Here is a 23,905-nt window from a genome sequence, read left to right as displayed (position 1 = left end):
AGATTGAAATCAGTGTCAACAGGGTCACTTAATGACATTTTCATTCTGGCTGCAATGTGCATACAATAATCACTGTAGAACATGCCGTAATATGGAATCTAGTCTAAACTCACTCGGCTGTGCTGTGTGTGTTTAGCAATGCCACAGCTACCTTATGCATACTATTCTTACTAACGCACACAGACCCGTGTATCATTTGTATACTGTGACACATGTGGCCATTTCAAGTAATCTTTCGAGATTACTTTGTAATCTATAACAACCTTAAAAGTTGCAAATTGCATGTTCTTCAAAATACTGAACATTTTTTATGGAAAGTCTGCAAGACCAATCAAATTACTTTCATGATTATGTTCATACCAGTCTGCTACATTGCAAAACAGGCCTGGGGCATGCACATGACACTGTTGCATTCTTGGACTGCGAGTGGTTTCATCCACATCTCACATATTCTTTGAAGCCAGAGTAGATGCTTTCGGTGTACTGTATAAGCTGTTGTTTTTGCGTACAGATATTTTTGCAGATGAGGAGCTCACAGACAATTTTGTTAGACGTTTTCGCGAATTGACATTGAGGCTATCGTAAATACACTTTTATCATGCCGCATGGGGATATTTTTACATGCTGCTAAATTCGAAGTCAAACTATGATTCGCGAAATTCGTGAAAATTAAACCCTGCAGAAAATAACAGCTTATACAGTACTACTTAAGCCCGCCGCACACTATACGATCTGACTGGTCGTACGACCTTAAGACCGGAAGTGTGACGTCACCAGTCTTGCCAGTTTCCAGTCGTATGACTGGGTCTTAGCACCAGTCGTAGATATTTGACATGTTAAAGTACCACATCCAGTCGTGGGCTTTCAGCCAATCAAGATACAATAAAATGCAGGCCCACGCAGTGCGCACTGCGTGCACTTTAATACTCATTGGTAAAATGTACTGACGACAGGACAGTCATAGGCCTACTCGTAAGGTGAGGTCGTATAGTGTGCATTGGCAGGTCGTACGACTGGGTCTTTAGTCTTAAGGTCGTATAGTTGTGAGTCGTATCGTGTGCGACGGGCTTAAAACTATCATCCCTTCCTGATACAGGTGATCCCCATTGTAATGAAGTCCTCAGGGACTGGCAGTTTTCTTTCGTTACATCAGAATTTCAGTCCAACCTCTCTTATCTGGACATGTTGGGACCAGTGTTTGTCCAGATAAGGGATTTGGCTGAATATGGGAGATTCAATGTTTATTACACGCAGCTGCCTACCCAATGGTAGCCACATGTACCCTATTGCAGGAAGCGTACACTGAAGTTCTTTCTTTGCTATCAGCGCAAAATTATAGGCGGGTTTACTGAAAAGTTTCTGTCTACGTTCTTGCAATGATTTGGTGGTAGTGAATGTCTAATTTAGATGAAAATTTGATGTGAATGTATGTAAATTATGTTGGGAAAAATATGTAAGTCATGTGAGTTTGTGTAGGAATTGTGTTTGAATTTGAAATCCCCCTTTCCCCTGTAATTAACCTGTTGAGGACAAGCTGATTTTGCTACAACACACATTTCCCGTAGACCTTGCCCGAGTACACTCGGTACTAGGCCTCAACGGGTTAATAGATTTTTCTTTAAAAAATCTCGGCAAGATCACGTCCGAATAATAGAGAGATCCAGATAAAGGGAGGCCGCATAAGAGAGGACGGACTGTAGTAAGACAGATAAAGTGTAATAAGATAAATAGATGATAATTTGGGGACCTGACTTCTTACTTCATGGCATCTTGCGTTTTTCTAAAAACCGTGTTTGTTATAACTAGAGTACACTGTACACAAGGTGGAAAAGGTACTCACCACCTCCCATAGTCTGCAGGTACCGCTCGCAGTTGTCGCAGTCGATCTTGGTTCGGCAGAAGATGATGGCTTGGTCCATGCGATGCTCCTTGATGGCTTGGACCATGTAGTCTATCTTCAGGATCTTCACTCCCTCAGACAGTGTCTCTGCATGGACGGGAAGGCAGGGAGAGACGTTCTACAGTTAGTCAGTTGCAGCAGCTTCAGGATAGGGAGTGAGCTAGCTCAGTCAGTGGTGTGTGTATGCAGAGACTCCAACTCTCCCGCCGAAAGCCCATTTTTGCAAAATCTCCCGTTTTCCCGCATGAGATTTCATTTCTCCCGCCCTGGCTTGACGTCTCCTGCTTGAAATGATTTCTTACTCATGGCCATTGTATGTTGAAAAATAAGCCTTAGATAGCACGAGAGAGCATCTAGAACCTTAGAACTTAGGACCCCGGCCGCAAGGAACTTCGCGTTTCGCGTACATCAAGTTGGAGCCTCCTGCTTGCTGGTGTTTTCAGGTGAGAGAATCTCCAGATCAGAAGGTGCTTGGGGTTGGAGTCTCTGTGTATGTGTGTGTGTCTCTCTATCTACATACACAAACACATGTACACATACTCTCTGATTTAAGTTCTAGTAAGATGAGTTGGTACAAATGTCATGTTATACTGGAAGCAGGACACATTTTGCAGTGTTTTTATTAATGTGCAGTGTGAGCAATATTGTGTGTAAGCATTCCGTCCCCTACACTCTGTCCCTTGGATAGGACATTAAACGGAGGTCCCGTGTGTGTGTGAGCCATGACACATGCACATTAAAAGATCCCACTTAATTCATTCATCGCAAAGAGCAGCGTGCCAACCCGGTGAAGTGGTCCCCCTACCCACCCACACAAGGAAAAAGGCGAATGATGTGGATCCCTCGTGGTTTGCCCCCAGGTGACTAGCAATAGTCAGCAAACGATATCAACCAGGCACACTGTGCCATATGCTTGAATGAATGAATGTCAGCCCCTTAGGCAGACATTCTGACATTCAGACATCACACACAAATACAGATCTCAACATGTGGAAGTGTTATCCTCCCAGTGAAAACCCAGTGAGGAGAGGTCTCTAACAAACACACAAATACTCTTGATATTGATTGCTTTACCCCATGTGACAAGAAACTGTGAATGGTATTAAATCAGGCAAACTAGGCCACTTGATCAACTAGAACAAGGACAGCAAATTTATTGTAACTTCACCATCAGTATGCTGTGCAATGCTAGACTGAGCCTCCACAAACTTTTCAACATTACTACATTCATACAAGTTTTGAGCAGACACATGTATCTAGTGGGCAGTTTGGGTAAACAAAGAAGAATTACGGCAACTGAAGTAAGGGAGGATGAATGACTCACCTCTGTCATGGCTTCCCCAGCGGACTGAATCTTGTTCATGAACACGATCAGTCTGCATAGAGAAAACACAAACCATTGTGTCATTTCACAACCTTAAAAAGGCTTGATCTACATAAAGACATTAATATTTGAGCCAAATCTTACTTTTACTTGCAAATTTATCTATCATTTCAAAATGGTATTTTGAATAAACTTGGAACAGCATTTTATTCATGCAACTGTATTGAGAGGAACATCACATTCTGGGTATAAAAGTAACAACTATTATTCTTTTAATGTAATGATTATGGCAAACAGACTACTTTTCACAGAGGGTTTAAAGATGACAGTTTTTCTTGCCCACAAATTATATCAGTCACTAGGTGATTTCAAATTTGGTACTAGTGCTAGTGCTATCTCAACACAAGCACCCACAATAAAACTGAACTTGAAATCAGCCAATGTTAGGACGTTGACCTAAAAATTATGACAAATTTCCTGTACTTTGTGTTGGGCCCAATGTTGAATGTTGTCTGCTGAGCTGAGCTCCACCATTTGTACTGGCAATTGATATGCTTTCTCTCCATTTGCCAATGCTAGCCCCTTGGGATTATCATCTTTGTTGTTTCAAGTTTGGTGTTAATGTTAGCACTGCTGTGCGAGATCCACATCCATGCCCATTGAAGATGCACATTGTACATGCAAAGTCTATGCTGACGCAATGGTCGCCTGCATAACGCAAATTATACAAAAAATTATCCCTTTTGTTTTGGAGAAGGGAAAAAATTGTGGTATTCAATGCATCTTCCCCATTATGTGTCTAAAACTAAGCAGTTATGACTATGTTTCTTCATATTTGACTTGAACCACTCACTATCGTTTTTTTTTCGTCGTGCAACTCTCAGGGACTTTGCAGTGGTTTGATCCCAACACCTACAGTGTAGTGTTGAGATCGGTGATTATGATCGGTATTACTTGTGTTACTCTGACTGTCGGTGTTTGAGCTCAATTTAAGGAAGTTTCTTTTTTTTTTTTCTTTTTTTTTTCCAGATACATGTAGCACTAGCACAAAATTTGCACCCCCCCCCCCCCACTGAATCATCGAATAGATAGAATCATTGCTTGAAAAATCAATAAAGCCTTTATTCTTTTTGCCTGGACATATAAGAGATCCATTCATTTTTTACCTACTGAGGCAATGAACTCACCTGAACCTTACCACCATTCCTCTGCCATGTTGTATCCTCTCTGGGATCCACCCTACACACCTACAATCAACACAGAAAATAATGAAATGAGACACATATATACATGTTTGTACTGGACACCTACAACCAACACAGAAAATAATGAAAATGAAACACATATAGACATGTTTGTACTGGACACCTACAATCAACACAGAAAACACTGAAAATGAGACACATATATTCATGTATATATACAGTAAACTTGCATACAATGTAAGCCTACATTGAGTAAGTTCATGTAACAAAAAATACTGATTATTTGCTGTGATATTTCCTATAGAATTATTCTGTCAGGTGTTATTACAAGTTGACAATATGTCTGTGTTGATATGATTCTTTCGTGTAATGTGTAAGTCAGCAAGTATTTTCCTTTTCTGTTACTCAACACAAATGACAAGACAAGAATGCTCAATGTGGTTTATTTCTCTGCAGTGTTGTCTTATAGCTATGAATCAGCATGTGGCATGCAGATGCTTTAGATGTGTGTGATAGTATCAAAAGCATATAGTCTGTATTTGTGCGTATGTGTGTGCTTGTGTTCATCATGCTCCTCAACATATTCTGCCTGGTCAGCCGTTTCTGACTGTACAAAGCCTGCAGTCAAACTGAATTGTGGAGGACATTTTATAAAATCCCCTGATATTTTTTTTTTTTCATCTCTGCTTATAGCAGTACAAGTGACAATGATAATGTTAATATGACCGTGATTGTGACCGTTAACCCCTGAAGAGCATTTATGGTAAAAGTAATTCAATTTCATTTTTATCAAGATATTACACCTAGATCCCACTAAAATTTTTCTTTACGACATCAGAAGTTTAAAGATAATATAAAGTTTTGGTACCTCAAAGTTTCCCTGAATTTCCTTGTCTTAGTTTGTGTTTCAGGTTAAAGTACCTTTCATATAACTAACACTGTGAGACTTACTCGCCCCAAAGTGCTCTCATGTCTTAGTAATCATGCAATAATGGTTTCGCACCAGAGCCGCCGCCATACGCCGGCGAGGTAGTACACGTATTGTACGAGACCATTCATGATTGCATGATAACTACGACCAGCAGCGTGCAGCCCCATACGCATAGCTAGGTAACTGCGACCAACAGCCCCATATGCATAGCGTATTGGGGCTTCGCATTGTAGCATTCAGGATCATGACAGATTTAGTATCGCGGGTAAATATCAACTTAAAATCCAAAAATTTCTTCAATTTGAAGACTTACCAATTAAGCTGAAGTATTGAAAACAGGCTTCGGGCAACGTTTGGTTCTGCCAATAGTCCCTTTCTGTTCGAATTGATGACTGAATGTGACTCGGTCGAGAGGACCTTGGGAGAGCTACATACACTGAATACTACGGCCAGCGCATGCGCACACAAACATCTTATCCGTTCATGGATTTGAAATTTGTGCGCATGGGGCTGCTGGTCGCAGTTAATTGCATGATTACTAAGACATGAGAGCACTTTGGGGCGAGTAAGTCTCACAGTGTTAGTTATATGAAAGGTACTTGAACCTGAAACACAAACTAAGACAAGGAAATTCAGGGAAACTTTTGAGGTACCAAAACTGTATATTATCTTTAAATGGTAACTTCAGGAGACAGAGATATAACCAGATATGTGCTTGGGTCTTTTCCCTGGCCATGCTTGACTGGCCAAAACTAAGATATCATAATAAATGTGTTGTCCTTGCAGGATGCATATAGCCTGATGTTGATGAAATATTAAAGCCATCTCACGTTATGAAATTGATATAACTGATATCATATTGCCTCACGTGACGATGGCACGATTTAGATGTACACATGTGATGTAGGTGTGGCATGGGTGTGGCATGGGTGTGGCATGGGTGTGGGCAATGGTGTGGTGTGTAATGTTGTAGTGTGGTGGAGAAGTAGCATGGGTGTTGCAAGGTTAAAATGTAAGACTGGAACACTGACCACATGGTGTACAGTTTCAGGAACACTGTCCTGGCCCTTCAAGTCAATCCAAGTTGGGAAGTGCATGATTTTCTCCTGTAAGAAATGAAAGAACAAGATAAATAGAAAGGTGGGAAAAGCTTTTCTTACTGTATAGGAGGTAATGCAGAAGCACACAAGGGTTGAACAGGAGCTGAAGACAACAAATTTAGCTCATATTTACAACTTTTGGGCACTGACAACAAGATACTGCAACAAACTGCTAGACATAACACTGCATATCAACAATAAATTGATTAAGTGACATTTTGGCCTAATATTTGCAAATTAGGCTTGATTACCATTTTTAAAAAGCATGAATAAATTACAGAGAGTCTTACTAATGACAGACAATTATTAGTCGGTCTGACAGGTGCACATCCAGTACTACTTGTCATGGTTACATTGATTACATATCTTCATGTATGACCAGCAAACAGCTCAGGCTCAACCACCATTCTGTTAAAGATGCTCTGACACATATCATCAAATTGGAGCACAATTTAATAGCAGACAGGCAATTTTTGCTGAATTCATATACAGTGTAGGTATAATTGTTAGAAGATTGTTGACCACTTACTGCTAGCTTCTTGACATCAAATGAATGGAGAGTGGCTGAACAGATCACCATCTTTAATGGAAAGCAAAGGGGAAAGGACGTTAAATTTCTTTCAGCCTTCTTTCCATCGCACAAACAAGTATTTTGTTCTCTGACATTAAAGGACAAGTTCACCTTAATAAACATAAGGTTTGAGAGAAAGTAGCAATATTAGTAGAACACATCATTGAAAGTTTGAGGAAAATCAGACAATCCGTTCTAAAGTTATGAATTTTTGAAGTTTTTGTGCAGTAACCGCTGGATGAGAAGACTACTGCAGTGTACGATGTCACCTGCGTACAACAATATAAGGAAAATATAAAGAGAATTTCACAAAATTCCATCTTTTGAAAAAAGTACACATTCCCCTGACTCGTTACCGACAAATGTTATGGGTAATATTATTCCCCCTGCCTTTAGAAAGAGGCAAGTCAAGTGCTCTTTTATTATGCGAAAAAAGTGAAAATATGTTGAATTTTCTTATACATTTTCTTTATACTGTTGTACGCAAATGACTCACAAGCTGTAATAGTCTCCTCATCCAGCAGTTCAAACACAAAAATTTTAAAAATTCATAACTTTTGCATCGATTGTCCAATTTTCCTCAAACGTTCACTGATGTGTTCTACTAATATTGTTGCATTCTCTCAATCCTTATGTTTATGAAGGTGAACTTGTCCTTTAAAACATAATCATCAACTGTTACATTTACAATGTATGATATATTTTATGGCAAAACTTCTGGTTTCAACTATTAATAATGTTCATTTTCTGTCATTGTAATGACATTCTTCACGACATGCTTGAAACAAACATATAGTAAAACTTTAAAAGATATACATAGAAATTTTCGATATAAATATAGGTCCATTACAATATTATACACATCTTTAATAATTCTACTTCTTTTATATTATATTTCATCCCTGTATCTGAGAACACCTAAACATTGCGCATGAGAAAAGAGTATAACAAACAACATACACTTGTGATGCCAGGTCATAGTTGAGGTCAACTACTGTATGAGCTGAAATTTTCGCGGTGGTTTTATTTTCGCGAATTTCGCGAATCGCCTTTGAACCGCGAAAATAACAACACGCGAAAATAACAACGCGCAAATAGTTACGTTCATTTAGACCGTCGCAACCGCGAAATTAACAACACGTGCAAATGGTCTCCAAGTAGCAATTCGCGAAAATATCTGTACGCGAAAATTTCAGCTCGTACAGTAGTTAATTTTTACCTGTAGCCTCTTGCCATCGTTGGTAATCTTAGGAATCTGCTCCCACATGCGATTTATCTGCTGACCATACCCAGCTGATAGCAGACCATCCTGTGAGGTGGATACAAAAAAAAAAAGTGTCATGATAAAATCATAAAAATTAATAAAGAAGAAAACTGGGTGAAAGTTACATCATGCAGGGTTCTGGAACAGTCACTATTCAACAATTTGCCATATACCGAGGTACAGCCTGTATTTGTATTTTTACCATGTCTTGAGAAATATTTCTATAGCCAACAAACATGCAGATGTCAAAAACACATGTCAAAAATGTCTCTCTTTCTCATGCATTTACATGAAGAGTTATAATGACACTCCATACTCACCGCTTCATCCAGGATGAAGAATCGCACCTGCAAAGCAATCATAAATTGTAAAGCTTGAAAACTGAAGTAAGAAAATCTGTAACAATTACATTTGCTCAACTTTTTTTTTTAATGGTCTTGAGCCATGAACACCTGATAATAGCAGAACAGTTTCAAGTAACAAGAGAGAATTTCGAAGGATCAACACAACATGGTGTACAATATTACACTCGGATTGAAAAAATTGAATTAAGATCACAAACTCCAAAGCCATAGAGACCAATATTTGTTCACTTTGTGTTAATTATCATTCCTTCTTTTGTGATGTCTTTTGTGACGTCACTGAAGAGATAATTGACTAACAATGAACTATTGCGTTGTGAAATGTTTACATATAATCTAATCAAAATATGTAAATCACTTCTAAGAGGCATGAGGCAGAAACATTTATTGGATTTATGGGCCATTCTCAGATTAAGTGTTCAATTCTATGTTCAATTCCATGTTCAATTCCAATTGCACAGGAAACAAATATGAATTGCTTTCCTGGGGAAATAACTATTGAAAAACATCGAATCGCCTTTGCTAACGTATCTGGTAAAATATAAGTGATAATTTTAGTTGTGTATGAATTAATGAATATCGCCTGTTTAATTATTAACCTTATGAATTGATGTAAAAATGAATGATGTAAGCCCTAATTAACCATTTTAAACATTGTACGTAATATTTAAACTATGAAATGTAGTGGTAAAGAGCCCTAAATGTGAAAGCCGAGTTCTTCATTCACAGAATATTCTCATCTTACGTCTGAATGTATTTATCCATCTGACTGTAAATATTCATTAAGTTTTGATGGATAATGCAAACAAGGTTTAAAAAATATATTTTTGCTGGCACTTAGAAGGAAGTAGGTACAGTCTCTATGATCTCGATATACTAACAAGTTGTTTGACCTATGGTAACGTATTTGGCTCACCCCTTTTAATGAAAATGAATAAACAATTGTTCAACTTATCAATGAATCTTGAGTAGTTCTTCATATGTTGAAAAATACTAGAATAAATATGCAACAGAACACTGAAACTTTTCTCGGAAGCTTTTCATAAACTACATTTTACTCTTTCAAAGTTAGGTAACGTATCTAGCGTACAGTAAATGAATCTGTCGGTGAAGTTACAGAGCAATTTCTAGTGAATATTCTTCATTTGAACATAACTTTGATTTTTTTTTATGGAAGCGTCATTCTATGCAAAACTGTTTTATAAACAATTCGTTTTACATAACATTATTTGTCACCGTGGGTGCCCTGAATTATACGTAATGTATCTGCTAAATCTGAAAACCAAAAAACTGATATGGGGAATCATAGCTTCGTCTTGTAAAATAAACGTTAAAAGTTGTTGCACAGAATATGAAAGTGGCTGGGTTTTATAGAATAGAACTTTGGAGTTTGTGAGCACACAACGATTTGTTTGTCTAAACATTTACATTTTTTGTCAGCATTTTGATTATGTGGTAACGTATCTGTCGGAAAACTTGGTATTAAGTTGTGAGACACTGACGCAGAAAGAAAAATCATGTGGAAGTGTTGCTCTTTTTCACCTCCCTCTCCTTTTGGTGTTAGAATATAATCCTGAGGTCCAATAAAACGAAGCATGTAATGTGTAGGGATGAATTTTGACCAGATTTGATCCCCTGAAAGCACAAGACCAATGAGTAAAATTCGGTCACGTATCTGTGGTAACGTATCTGTGGTAACGTATATGGTAGATCATGCTATTATGGGAGCGATATCTACCGAATATTTCTCACTTGTACTAAACTTTGATGTTGAATCGATGCGTCATTGCGAGGAGTATTGTATGATATACAATTTGTCTGACATTGCAATATCTGTCGCAGTGGGTGGCGTGAAATGTATGTAACGTATCTGTCCAAATAAAAATGTAGAAAACCGATATTTCAAACATTGTACCGTATTCTCAATAAAAAGCTGTTGCACAAAAAATCTAAGTACTTGCAATGTATGAAGTATATCCTCAGGGTTTTATATACACAGGGTCATTGCATAGTCTTGTTATTTTCGCAATGCTGTAACACTAAAGAAACTGGTTTAACGTATCTGGCGGTGATTTTGGCAACAGGTTTCAAAAGGCTATAAAAAAGAAGTCAATACAAATTTTTGAACTTTTCGTGTATTGTGATTAGCACATATGATGTGCTCATCGTCCATGCAAATGATATTTGGAAAGTGTGTTTGTGGACGGAGAGGAGCAATAAAACATAATTCTAAAATAGCCGGCGACACTGCGTTTTGGGGGTTTTAACGAAGTTTAACGGCAAATTTTATACAAAAAGGCAGACAACCGCATTTGGTCGTGTTTATTTTTAACAAATAAAGTCATCGTGATATATCATAAACATTTAAATAGTATCTAATAGGTTTCAGGGAACCGCAAACTATCATGGAATGTCGGCGACACTAAAGTCCCGTATTTGAACACTTTTACTGAGAATGGGCCATATACGTAAGTACTACGTTATCATATCATACTGTGCAGAGTGGGATTAGAATGGTCTATTTCTAAAGTGCATCCTGATGCATGGGAAGATGTCTCAAATAGTTTTGAGGATCTCAGTAATGCAGTTTTTCCCCCTTTCACTTCCTTTGGTCAGTACAAATCAAACTTCATCCTCGCAAGCTCGTCATTTCCCATTGATCACTGAGTGCACAAACATGCGCGTATGCACTAAAAATTATCACAGAATGCCACTAGACACACATCATGTCCTATTTCCATTCCATCAAATATAAAGGCAACACTGAGTGTTTCCCCTTTATGCTATACTGTATAGATAGTACTTCAATTCAGATTACGACATTCAGAAATGTCAGTACAGAGGGAAGCAAAATCAACAATTGCTTTTTTAAAATCATTTTAGCTACCTGCAATTGAGGTAGAAAGCTGACCTGTAGCAATGAATTATGCATTCATCAGAGAACCGAATCCACTCAATTTAACATACTGTAAAAGTGGAAATTTTCACGGTGTTGAAATTTTTGCACATTTTGCACAACCACAAACTAGCGCGAAATAAAAGCAAGCGAATATTTTTGTTTGCCATATGTTCCAATAGTTTATGTCTTGATTCCGTGGAATTAAAAACATTTGAAACTTGTCTTAACCCGTCGAGTGTGAAAAATTCCTTGCGCAAAAGTATCCACTTTTACGGTATTCTTTTCAATATGTCATCACAGGCACCACAAAGGACAGTAAAAAAAAGTCAGTAAACCTATTATTCCTCATGCTAGATAGAAGGATGTACTGTTCTCTTATAATCAAAAATGCATTATATCTTTTTGATTTCAGTGCAGTCTGCACATGAAAGTTTATGGAAACCAGAGGACTTTACAAAGGCTTTTATCAACTGGAAGAGGAGATAACATATAAACCCAACAGTCATACTTGTGTGAGGAGTAGCTTTCCTGTGCTCATCAGGTCGTCGATACGGCCAGGAGTGGCAACTACGATATCCACCTGGCATGAGAAAAGACAAAATTGGAAATTCAAAACCCACTTCTTATGCAGGCATCACCATAAATAATGTGAGATCATACTTATGTGCTACACAACCATTCTCAGTGATAAAAGTTTTGAGAAGTATTAAAGAGCTCCGCTTTATAGTAGTAAATTACAGTGATGCATGGATACTGGACAAACAAATATCACTTTCTCACTGTTTACATGATAGCCTGACATCATGTCTTATGAGTGGAGATATATGAATCAATTCAAAATTTGAATTACAGCAATCAATACGACTGCAGCAGCAATCAAAATCCTTGCTTGTGGTTGGTCATTGCCAAGCTGCTCTCATGGTGATTGTGAGTGCTGTGATATATGATTGTTGTATATTGCTCTACATGAAAAGTGGGCTGTAAGCCAGTTTGGGGTCCCACTTTGCACCATAAGCAGAAACTAGAAATGTCGCGACGGCGACTGATGCCTCCGCCATAATGCATGATTCTCCCAATAGGTGTATAGTACAATGTCTTCACAATGTGTGACGACAGTTTCACATAACTGGCAAAATATCGAAATAACACTCAGGTTTGTCAGAAATATCTTGAATGTTCACTTTCCACGAATTGGGTTTGCTATTTAATTGACCTAATTGTCTATTAAAGAGTGCAGGTACACATATTTGGGGAATTGAAAATTTTTACTTGACTTCTGACCGACCTTATTCTAAGTTTATGCATTGAGTATAATTTCCAAGGTATGAAGAAAGTGTGTAATTACAGTACAAAATATTTTTTTTTTTCATATAAACCTGACCTTTCACCCTTAACCTTTGACCTTTGACCTTCTGGCTGGAAATTTCCAAGAGAATCTCTATTAAGTAATACATACATATATTAAATTTTAAAACTAATAATGCTATCATTGCATATACTAACTATATAAGGGAAATAGTAACATTTTAAGGAGTTGACCTTGACCTTTGACCCCCCTGACTATTGACCCATGACCCCTAAATTCCCTAGATAATCCCTGCCAGTCAGTATATGCATATGTACCAAGTTCCATGAAGATACATTGAACCATTTGCGAGAAAAGTGATATTGCAACATTTTCACCTAACCTTTGACCTTTTGACCTTTGACCTTATGACATGAAACTCTCTCTGGAGAATCTTTACACAGTAGTACATGTCTACACTAAGTTTCAAGAAAATAACTGCGGGCATTGCATAGATATGGGGGAAATAGCAACATTTTTAGCATTTGACCTTGACCTTTTGACCTTTGACCTCTTGTCAATGTCACTAAAATCTACTCAACTAATTGTCCCATCATACATCATCCTTGGTCCAAGTTTGGTGAAAGCTGCTTCCTCCAGTTTTGAGTTATCACGTAAACAGATAAATTTTAAGATTTGACCTTGATCTTTGACCTTTGACCTCTGTCCGATTTCACTGAAAAACTAATCAAGTAATTGTCTTATCAAACATCATCCTCCAACAAAGTTTGGTGAAATTTGCTCCATCCAATCTTGAGTTATCGCATAAACGGATACAATATCATGATTTGACCTTGACCTTTGACCTTTGACCTTTAGCCGATTTCACCCAAAATCTAATCAAATCATTGCCCCATCATACTTCATACTTGGACCAAGTTTGGTAAAATTCCAGTAAATATTACTCAAGTTATCGCGTAAACGAAAGCGGACGGACGTACGTACGGACGTACGTACGGACGGACGGACAACCCGAAAACATAATGCCTCCGGCACCACTTCGTGGCGGAGGCATAAAAAGGGTCATTAGTACCAACAGGGCATTTGGTTTCAGATTCACTGTGATATGCATTTATTCAAGTAAATCTTACAAATGGTGCTTGCCACATGCCCTGACAGCAAAAGTGGTATTCGGCAATATCAATAGAAAAAGATTGTTTATACATTCAATGCAAAATAATGTAATGGATGCGTAGTGTACCTGTAATTGACAGACCATTCTGGTCACATGGTTTATTCAAGTTTATCCTTTCATTGTGAAAACATGATGTGATGAATTCTATAAATTGTTATGTTGGGCAACCTTGCGCATTGTGTCACTTTGAAAATGAGTGAAGTGTCTATACACCAACTGAGAAAAAAGAAGTCATTTGTACCCATGTGCAAATGAGCTATTAACTGGTTGAGGAGGAGTCCCGAGTATACTTGTTTATACTTGTGTTGTAGCAAAATCAGCCCGTCCTCGATGGCTTAAAACTCAGAACTGGCTTACTGGTGTGACTCATCACTTACCCCTCTGTACAGGGCATCCACCTGGTCCTTGGCTGACTGACCTCCCATTATCAACAGATCCCTGGTATGGAAGAGAAAACAGGAGTATTTGTTACATCAATTAAAGGTATTGTTTACCACAGGGAGCAGCGATTAAAAAATGTTCAAGTTATCACATTTGATGCATATATGCAGGTCAGTTGTATCACAAAATATCCTACCATATAAACATTTTGCAATAAAGCCTGAACTATAAGGAGACATCAGTATTTTTCTCAATAAACCATTACCTGTAGACGTTTTATTCTAGAAACAATTTAATTATAACTGTTTTGTAACATTTTGTACATTCAACAATACTTAATGTTGATTACACTAATTAACATATTTACATTGGTTGCTTCTATCCCTAACTCACATTTTAGAACTATTGCAAAGCACTAAAGCTGGGTTTTTGCTTCATCTGTAAATGGTAAATAATGCCTTTAAAGTGAGAGTGGGAATGAAAAAATCAGAGAGAGAGAGGGGGAAGACAAAGAAAGAGAATATGTGACTGCTGCAACAAAAGGATCCGAAAGTCGGGGAGGACAATTTTCTGAAAATGACATGACATTATTCCATTACTCTTCCACATTAATGTCATATATAACATGACTCATAAGTGTACTCAGTTGCGGAGATAACAATAATTTCATTAGCGCACGTCGAGTGGTTTAGGAAATTAGCATTTCGAGAAAACTGCTTTCAAAGTTTTCCTTCCGATGTTCACTCAAGCTTAGCGCCAGCGGTCTACGCACGACCAAGCAGTAATCAGGATGCCACGCACTGACCAATGAGATCACCCCCTCATTGCTAGGGGCGGAGTCTAGCTGCAGCGCTAAATCCAAATCTTCGGACACACCTCTGTTCCGTTGAAAGTCGGAAAATCACGGCCCAGAAAAATGCTATTTTCTTGCCTTTCCTTTGATCATTTAGCTTCGAGATTTCGGCAAATGATAGAAGATACATAGATTACAAAATTACATCAAAAACAGAAATCCGAACGTTTTGACCGATTTTGATGATCCGACTTCAAACTCAATTTTCTCAGCTCACCCGTCAGCGACTTAAGGATCCTTTTGTTGTAGCAGGTCAAATATGATTAAGCCATCTTATACAAATAGTGAATGGTTTACACAGGTGCAATGGTAGCGTACAAGATTTTGCATGAGGTGAGAGATAAAGGTGCTCTATTCAACTAGGCAAAGCCGAGTTGAATAGTGCGCCTCATCTTTCACCGAGTGCAAAATCTTGTTCCATTGCACGAATAAAGAGCATTCACTATTTGTTTTGGTGACATGTCATTTGCTCCAGCGACGATTGACTTATTTTCTACAAGGACTTTAATAGGGTTAAGGCTAGGATTGTGATATGGTTTTAGATTTAGTGTGATGTGAGGATTAGGGTTTTGTTTGTGGGTAGAATTTATGTTTGGCTTTATAGCAGGCAGGTATTTCTTGGGGGCCGCAGGAGCAAATGTCATGGAGCCATTTGTTTTATACAACAACATAGACATCAACAGATGTGGCCTTGAATTTAGTAGAGAAACATCAACCATTTTTTTTTTTTCATGAAAGGCAAAAGAGTACCATAGCCACAGTCAGTCGTAAAGTTGAAGCTGTTGACAGTAGAATAAGTGACTGAATGGGCACTTGCAAATGATTGAATGTGCTGGGCAAAGGTTTGCTTACTGCGGCAGAACTGTGCATTGGGACAAAAACTATGAGTTGATCATAGTTTAAAACGGGAGTCAATGGGAATTGGTGAAATCAGCTGTGTGCTATCCAGGGCTTGCACACTAACCCATGTTTTTTTTTTTTTTTTTTTTTTCCCCTACTGGTCCGACCCGTCTGTCGGACCAGTACATTGTAGGTGCCCAGGCTTTCCATCTTTTAAGGGTCCATTCCTGAAGAAGCTACTTGTCTGACAGTGATCTTTTACTGGTCAGGGACCGTTGCACCAGTGCCAGGGTGCAGTGTTGCAGCTATCCATTTTTGCTCAGACAAAAATTGAATGGCTCAACAGCAAGATCATGCAATGGTACTTTGAACTGCATGTCATGTGATGAGCCACTGACCAATCAGATGCTATGACCATTGCCTTTCTTACCTTGGACAATGTGTTGTCATGTGTTTCTTGAACAGCTTAATTTGGTTCAGTGTCTATGAAAGAAAACAAGGAAGTGACAATTAATTACAATGTCTACTCAAGTACGTTAACCCGTTGAGGACGGTTTGATTTTGCTACAACACGCATTTCCCATAGACACCTGCCCGAGTATACTCCGGACTCGTCCTCAACGGGCTAAGATAATCTTACATATTGCTACACAGTAGCAACGAAAATAAGAATACACCAAAAACATCCAACCAGTGGTCATACCCAAAAGTAAATCAAAGTGGCTGCTTCCTTCTCTTTTTTTTTTTAATAAGTTTCACAATTTGAAAAAAAAAAAAAGAATGACACAGGCAAATATTATCAGAAATAATTTTTTTTTTTTTGGAAGAAATGACGTCAGTGTCCCTCAATTCAAAACAATGATGTGCTTCAACACTGGGCTTCTCATTCAATAATTTAAACTGTAGCAGTCAATTACAACCATAAGGCAAATAAACAAATAAACGAAGAATGATAGGCGCCCTGGAATGCAACAAACATTGTATAAATCTGCATTCAGCAGGCCCAATGTCATACAGACTGCCATGTATTTGCAGGAAGAATACAGAGCTAGTCAAAATCAAGAAATGAAAGTATAATACACTAAATTGTGTCCTGACACATACAGAACATTCCTCTCAAAAAACAAAAATATCTGCATTTGACATACCTGTTCAGCCAGCTCCCTCGAAGGCTGGAAGAAATGTAGAGAGATAAAAGTTTCAAACACAGAATAAAAGTTCTGATGAATTTCTGTGCAAAGTACATGTAGATACAATAATTTCATTAACAACAATGATACTTCAACCAATACTACCACTATTGCTGCTGCTATCACTATTACTTACTTATATTACTACTACTACTTCTACTACTACTACTACTACTACTACTACTACTACTACTACTACTACTACTACTACTACTTGTACTACTACTACTACTGCTACTACTATTACTACTACTACTGCTACTACTATTACTACTACTACTACTACTACTACTACTACTACTACTACTCCTACTACAACTACATCCATTTCCATCATCTCATTCCTACTGTACAATATTTCGATGCAAAGGTCACAATTTCTTCTCTTTGATAAATCTAAATATTTACTTAAGACATGTGTGTCGGTGCATGGGTGGCTAGTGAAGGAATGATTACCTTGTAATCATCTCATGTCACTTGCATACTGTGACTGTGATCTATGTTAATGTTTCATTCTAATTTGTAAAAAAACCTAATAATTTTCTTCATGTCTGATTTTCATAATATTTTCACACTCTGCTTTATCAACATATTTTGACCTCATTTAGCAAAGTCATCTGGAATACAGTGTGAAGTTACACTTGGATTCCAAGCCTACCTCTATGATGATGGCTTTTGGAGCGTTGGGAGCATCCTTAGCACCTCCTTTCTGGACACTACCTGAATGCAGAACCAGAAATACAAAGTTAATAAATGGCAATGTAAAGTAATGCATAACTGCGTTTCAATGATGCTGCCCTCATTTGACAAACACGGGTAATTCTTCAGGCACCTGCAAAATAACAAATTTCAACAATTTGACAATGGTCACTAAATATGTTTTTTTATACGTACCATCTCGTTCATAGATAATACTTTCATGAGGTTTCCCCGAGTGCAAAACCAGAAACAGAAGGTTGTATTACTTGTTAAATTACACTTCAAGGAGATTCAATTGTTCATTCAAAAAGCACAAAACTTGGAACAAAATGAGGATAACATATTAGAAACATGAGAATGAGAAATATAGTGCCATATTTGATTACCTTTGTTTGGAGAGGTAATTGTGAAGTTGGTAGGAGCTTCACATAAAGAAATGTAGCCACCCTGTAAGAAGAACAGTGACAGAAATAAATCTATTCAATAGCGTCAGCACAATTCTAACCTTTTGTTTTCTTTCTTTGCTCATTTTTTGAGAGCTATTCATGGTACATAATTGGTATATGTACAACCACTCAACATCCCCCTAGCACAAAACTGCCCACACAAAGAAACACACACTAGAAATTAAAAAAAAAAAAAAAAATACAAATTGATTATTGACAAATCATGAAATGACAAGACATCACTCACATCTGGACTGTGAATTTGAACAATGAAATTGAGTTGTAATAACCAGAATCCAGGCTTAACTAAGATATCATCTTGTCTATCTCTTCTCCATCTTCAAATAAAAGAAAACAAAATGGCTATCAGGTCTCTGACATATTGCTAAAAAAAAAGAGTACCAAAGAATAAGATACTGAGTGCAGACTTCAGATAAAGGGACTAGTCCATTCAGCTTGAGATGCCAACTTACGGTGGGTGGATAATCGAATGGGGTTCGTCCAAAGTTGAACTTCATTTCAGCATTCTGTGGATCAAAGGAATTATAAGAAGACATCATGTTAATGTAGCAATATCCAATATGTTCATCCAACTTCTGACACAAATCTATTCAACCTTGACAAGTAGTCAACATGGTGAATTTCCTACAGTAAATTACATACTTCTAGTTCCTACATAAAAGTTTTCAAAACAAACAAAACATAGAAAGAGATCTTAAATTAAAAAAAAAAAATGCAGCATGATTACGACTGAACTGCTTCACTCTCTATACACAAAAGATTTTCTAATGCTTTACAAGTATCTAATGACATTTCATACCAAGTACAATGTAAAAAAATCCTTTGTCTTGTCAGCAAATCACAATTACTTCTTGATAGCTGTGCCACGACATTCAGACAGATAAAGTCTTAGTATCACAAAGATTCACACAAGTTTATGTGTAAGTATGATCAATAAAGCAAACTGTTTCACTCTTTCCTATTAAAGAGCTATTCAGTCATATTCAGGGTAGATAACAAAATAAGATGGACAAGGCCCCCCCCCCCCCCCCAAAAAAAAAAAAGAAGAAGAAGAAAAGATTGTCTTGTCAGTAAGTCCCATTCACTTTCCTTTATTTGTTAGCTGTGTTATGATATTCGGATATGTGAAATCACAATATCAAACAAGACTGACTAAAAAAAAACCACAGCACTATAAATACCCAGATTTGAACCCAAGAGACTGCTCATAAAGAGATTAACAATCACTATAAGTTGCATCATGTGCAGATACCATGCTAACATACAGATGCACATGAAGCTAGCATGACAATTGTGTTGTTGTACATGTACTTGTTGTAAACTGCTCTGTGAGACAGGACACATAGATATATTAAAAACAATAAGAAACAAGTCTCATTATCGTCTTCAGCATAATTGTCCCTCCATGTACTATCACCGTATCATCAGAATCACTGTTGTCATTATCACTGTCATCATCATCATCACCATCACCACCACTAGATCATCTTCATCATCATTATCATCATCACCATCATTATCTTCAGTCATCATCATCCTTATCATCTTTGCTATCATCACCACCATTGTCACCATCGTCATCTTCATCATCAACTTCATCAATCATCTTCATCATCATCATCATCATCTTCATCATCATCAACATAAAGGAATGGAGGAAACTACTCTTGTTACAGACGTACCTTCAATACCACTGCCGGGTAGAATGTGTATTGTAGCATGTGGCCAGGTATAGTGAAAGCATGTCCGAGGTGCCGTCCTATTACACAGTGGAGAGAGAAAAAAAAAGTCTTATTTCCTCTGGTACGGACTAACATAAAAGAGGGTACTTACTCACAAAATACTACCGTAGAACCACAAATTTTCCTTTACTTTTTTTTTTCCAAAGTAATATTCTTCAGATATGTGTCTCAAGCTGGGCTGGCAAATTCATACATCAAGAAAGGTTCCAAAGAGTCTTTACAGAGGTATTCATATGTTGCATGTATCCCAATAAGCATTTAAAATTTCTATATGGCTGTACACACACAACAAGATCATTGTTAACAAGATGATGTGACCAAACTGATATAGAATCCACTATGAAAACAGATATATCAATCTATCCTCTAAGCCCATTGAGAACAGGCTGATTTTGCTACAACACGCATTTCCCATAGACACTTGGCGAGTATACTTAGGACTCGTCTTCAATCGGTTAAAGACAGAAAGGAGAAGAAATCATGAGAGGTAACAGTGCATACTTATTTTGTTGAAGAAAGGTAATGATTCTGAATGGTTTGTGATTACAATGGAAGGCACTCTGATTCAGTTTAAGTTGTAAAAAAAAACAAAATAGGAAAGAAAGAAATATGTTCTGTGGAGTTAGTTCATTGAACCAAGACAATGAATTCATTGGGAGTATTCTAATGTGACCAAAGAAAGATAAAGAGTGTTTACCATTTTTGGAGAAGGATATTTCTGCTTTGTTTAGATCCAAATAACAGCCAATTGTATCGTCCTTGCCAAATGCCTGTAAAATATAAAAGGAGAAAATAAGAAAGAAAATTGCATAACTTTTAGCATTCACTACCATCATTAATCAAATTCAATTGCAGACCATACGTGGCAAAAATCTTCTAGTTGGTATCATACGATATGGAAAAATGACAATGGATTAAATATTATCAGCTTTCACTTCTGTGACCAACTCCAAATTCTGCTAAAAATAAATTCCCTCATCTCAAATCATTGTCCCATTTGTAATACTTTTTAGCAATGACACTTGTATCTCAACAACACAATTCACGTGTTGTAGCACACTTTCAATGAAATTATGAGGAAATGTAACCACAGATAGAAAAATGGCAAAATAGATGTGCAAACAATTGTGTCGATGTGTGAAGCATGATTCGCTGAGCAATGAAATGTGATTCAAATAATTGATAACGAACTACATGACGTGCATGCCATAAATGTCACAATGAAAGAGAATGAGCTGAGGTGCCTACCTCTCCATAATCATCAAACTGACGACCAAATGATTTCTTGCCGGTGCCTCCAAAGCCAAAGCCAAACTTGTCAGTGCCTGCCAATATTAAGACAGTCAAAAGGGACATGATTAGCAAAAACAAAGACAAAAGAAAAAGGCAATACACTGATTAAACACATTCACACACAAGCAGCAAATACACTAAAAGGCATAGTCCAGGGGCTTGAATGAAGTAAAATGCCCCATTGGCAGTTTTGTTCTTGTGAAATAAATGCAACATTTGTTTTGTAGCTGCAAAATGCAACTTGTCTACAAAGGCTACTTAGAGAGATTGCAAAATTGACTGTGCCTGACAGGTGGTCACAGCAGACAGGTTTACAGCCAATTTTGATATGTTACACGTATAATGCTGGCAGGCTCACTCACTCCCCTGCTGTCAATGACTAAGCAATATAGCAGACATACATTGATGTGCGTCAATTACTGCATGTTTCCATGAAAACTACAAGAGAAGAGTATTCCCCACAAGGAAAAAAAAAACATGATAGGTAATTCTATCGTCTTACGTTCTTTAACGTGATATACTGAAAGAACTGGACACACCATTATCGACCAAGATTTCAAGAGGAACAGTCACTGCTTGTTACCACACTGCAAATTTCGCCAGTTAACACAAATAGCCTTCACACATTTCTGCAGACGCATCTCTTGTGTTGTGGACTGTCTTTCAGTGTGAATAAGAAGACGCATTCCAGAGTGGCCCAGTGACTCACCTAAGTTGAGATCAGCTTTTTCCGTGGCCCAGCCGACCCTGCACAGTCCTTCATCTGTCACAGTAGCCTCGTAGTAGTATTTCCCTGGTCAACAGAAAGATGTCATTGTAGTGAGATTCAATCGTTCCTGGACCACCATATCAAAATGCTGCTGAAATCATATAAAAACATGTTCTTTCTGGGATTGAAAGCAATGTAAGCAGAATACATCAGTGAGGCTTGAGGTAAATCTGACAATACCCTTAAAAGTTATGAATTTGTACAGCTTTAGTGCTGCCATCGCTGAACGAGAAGACTGCTACAATTTATGACGTCACTGCAGGAAAGTGAAAATATGAAAAGAATTCCACAAAAATTCGTTTTCTTTGAAAAATACAGTCCTTTGACTGGTTACTGACATACAATAAGGGTAATATAATTCCCACTGCTTTCTGAAAGCGATAAGTCAATTGCTCTTTCATTACGCTATAAAAATGACATTTTGCATGTTTACATTTTGTAGTTCTGACGTGGTGTCACAAATTGTTGTAGTTTTCTCATCAAGTGATGGCACCACAGAAATTTCAAAAACTGGTAACTTTTGTATGGATTGTCAGATTTTCCACAAACTTCGTTGATGTAGTCTCTACTATTGCTGCATTCACTAAATATCATTCAACCACAAAATGGGAAGATTTCAAACACATTATGAAATGTGTAAACACACACACACACACACACACACACATACACAAAGAACAAGGTTTTGCACACACATGCCTATACATTAGGCACACACTCCCTTGTATCTGCTGAGGTTGACAGTGGTGTGACTTCAGGGCCCCATTTCATAAAAGATGTTAGGATGACAACTCTTGCTGGAATGACAACTTCCCACAGCAAACAGCCAATCAGGAAGCTGGATTTTTGTCGTTACCATGACAATTGTCATTCCAGCAAAGAGTTGTCATCAAATAAACTCTTTATGAAATGGGGCCCAGGACCTTACCTTTCCCAGTGACCCCCTTGTTACACCGCGTCCCATGCCATGACTGCATCTCTCGACTTTGGCACAGTAAACCCTCCTTGTCAATTGCTGGACACAGTAGAAATTGAGAAATACAGAATGAAGATGGTGTACAGTCATCAAACCCAATCTCCCTTCCCATCCCCCCAAAATGTCCCCAATCAAAGAAATAAACAAATGACTACATCATACTTGTAAATAGACAATTATCTGCATGTACCTCCATACTGGAATTATATCTAGCTCATTTGGATTGGTAGTATTATACAAGCTTGTAGAACATAGCAAGAATTGACAATGGGCCCTGTTTCATGAAGAGCTATAATTGATTATATAGTTGATTTCTATCATAAGTCTATGGCAGCCTGTGTGTAAGGAAATTTAAAATAACATCTTTTGATAATATTGGGCCCTACTCATTATAATGACATGCTATTGACTTTGAAAGACACACCATGAGCTGCCAATGAAGCACATAAAAGGACACATTGATACTTAAAACTCTCCAACAGTTGAGGATGATATACAATAGGAGGTATAAAAGGCTTTTACCAACTTTTAGTAATTGTGCTAGCGAGATTTCATCCACTCCTTATGATGTGGTCTTCCTCAGGCCAAGTGGACAAAAGCTTGCCAGCACAATTACTAATGGTTTGTCTACAAGCCTTAAAACTCATACTGTAAGGGAC

At 37.7% G+C, this 23,905-nt stretch overlaps 1 protein-coding gene across 1 annotated transcript in view; it reads right to left on the bottom strand.

Annotated features, from left to right (window-relative positions):
* Positions 1–23,905, bottom strand: part of LOC139721462 (ATP-dependent RNA helicase DDX1-like) — a 47,420-nt gene that overhangs the window by 8,878 nt on the left and 14,637 nt on the right. The window contains exons 7-25 of the mRNA XM_071632779.1: positions 23,199–23,285; positions 22,211–22,294; positions 21,457–21,533; positions 20,906–20,978; positions 20,149–20,225; positions 18,919–18,972; positions 18,386–18,446; positions 17,959–18,020; positions 17,259–17,282; positions 16,541–16,593; positions 14,414–14,474; positions 12,065–12,136; positions 8,616–8,642; positions 8,251–8,340; positions 6,990–7,040; positions 6,392–6,466; positions 4,412–4,471; positions 3,225–3,276; positions 1,841–1,987 (exon numbers count right to left, since the gene is read on the bottom strand). Coding sequence (XP_071488880.1) covers positions 1,841–1,987; positions 3,225–3,276; positions 4,412–4,471; positions 6,392–6,466; positions 6,990–7,040; positions 8,251–8,340; positions 8,616–8,642; positions 12,065–12,136; positions 14,414–14,474; positions 16,541–16,593; positions 17,259–17,282; positions 17,959–18,020; positions 18,386–18,446; positions 18,919–18,972; positions 20,149–20,225; positions 20,906–20,978; positions 21,457–21,533; positions 22,211–22,294; positions 23,199–23,285 — 1,287 coding nt within the window. The remainder of the gene's footprint in view (positions 1–1,840; positions 1,988–3,224; positions 3,277–4,411; positions 4,472–6,391; positions 6,467–6,989; positions 7,041–8,250; positions 8,341–8,615; positions 8,643–12,064; positions 12,137–14,413; positions 14,475–16,540; positions 16,594–17,258; positions 17,283–17,958; positions 18,021–18,385; positions 18,447–18,918; positions 18,973–20,148; positions 20,226–20,905; positions 20,979–21,456; positions 21,534–22,210; positions 22,295–23,198; positions 23,286–23,905) is intronic.

Source organism: Diadema antillarum, unplaced genomic scaffold (genome assembly GCF_040938485.1).
Source record: "Diadema antillarum isolate AM-2024a unplaced genomic scaffold, OU_Dant_1.0 scf00000143, whole genome shotgun sequence".
Taxonomy (NCBI): domain Eukaryota; kingdom Metazoa; phylum Echinodermata; class Echinoidea; order Diadematoida; family Diadematidae; genus Diadema; species Diadema antillarum.
Note: the sequence above shows the minus strand (reverse complement) of the source record. Positions and strands in the feature narration are given on the sequence as shown.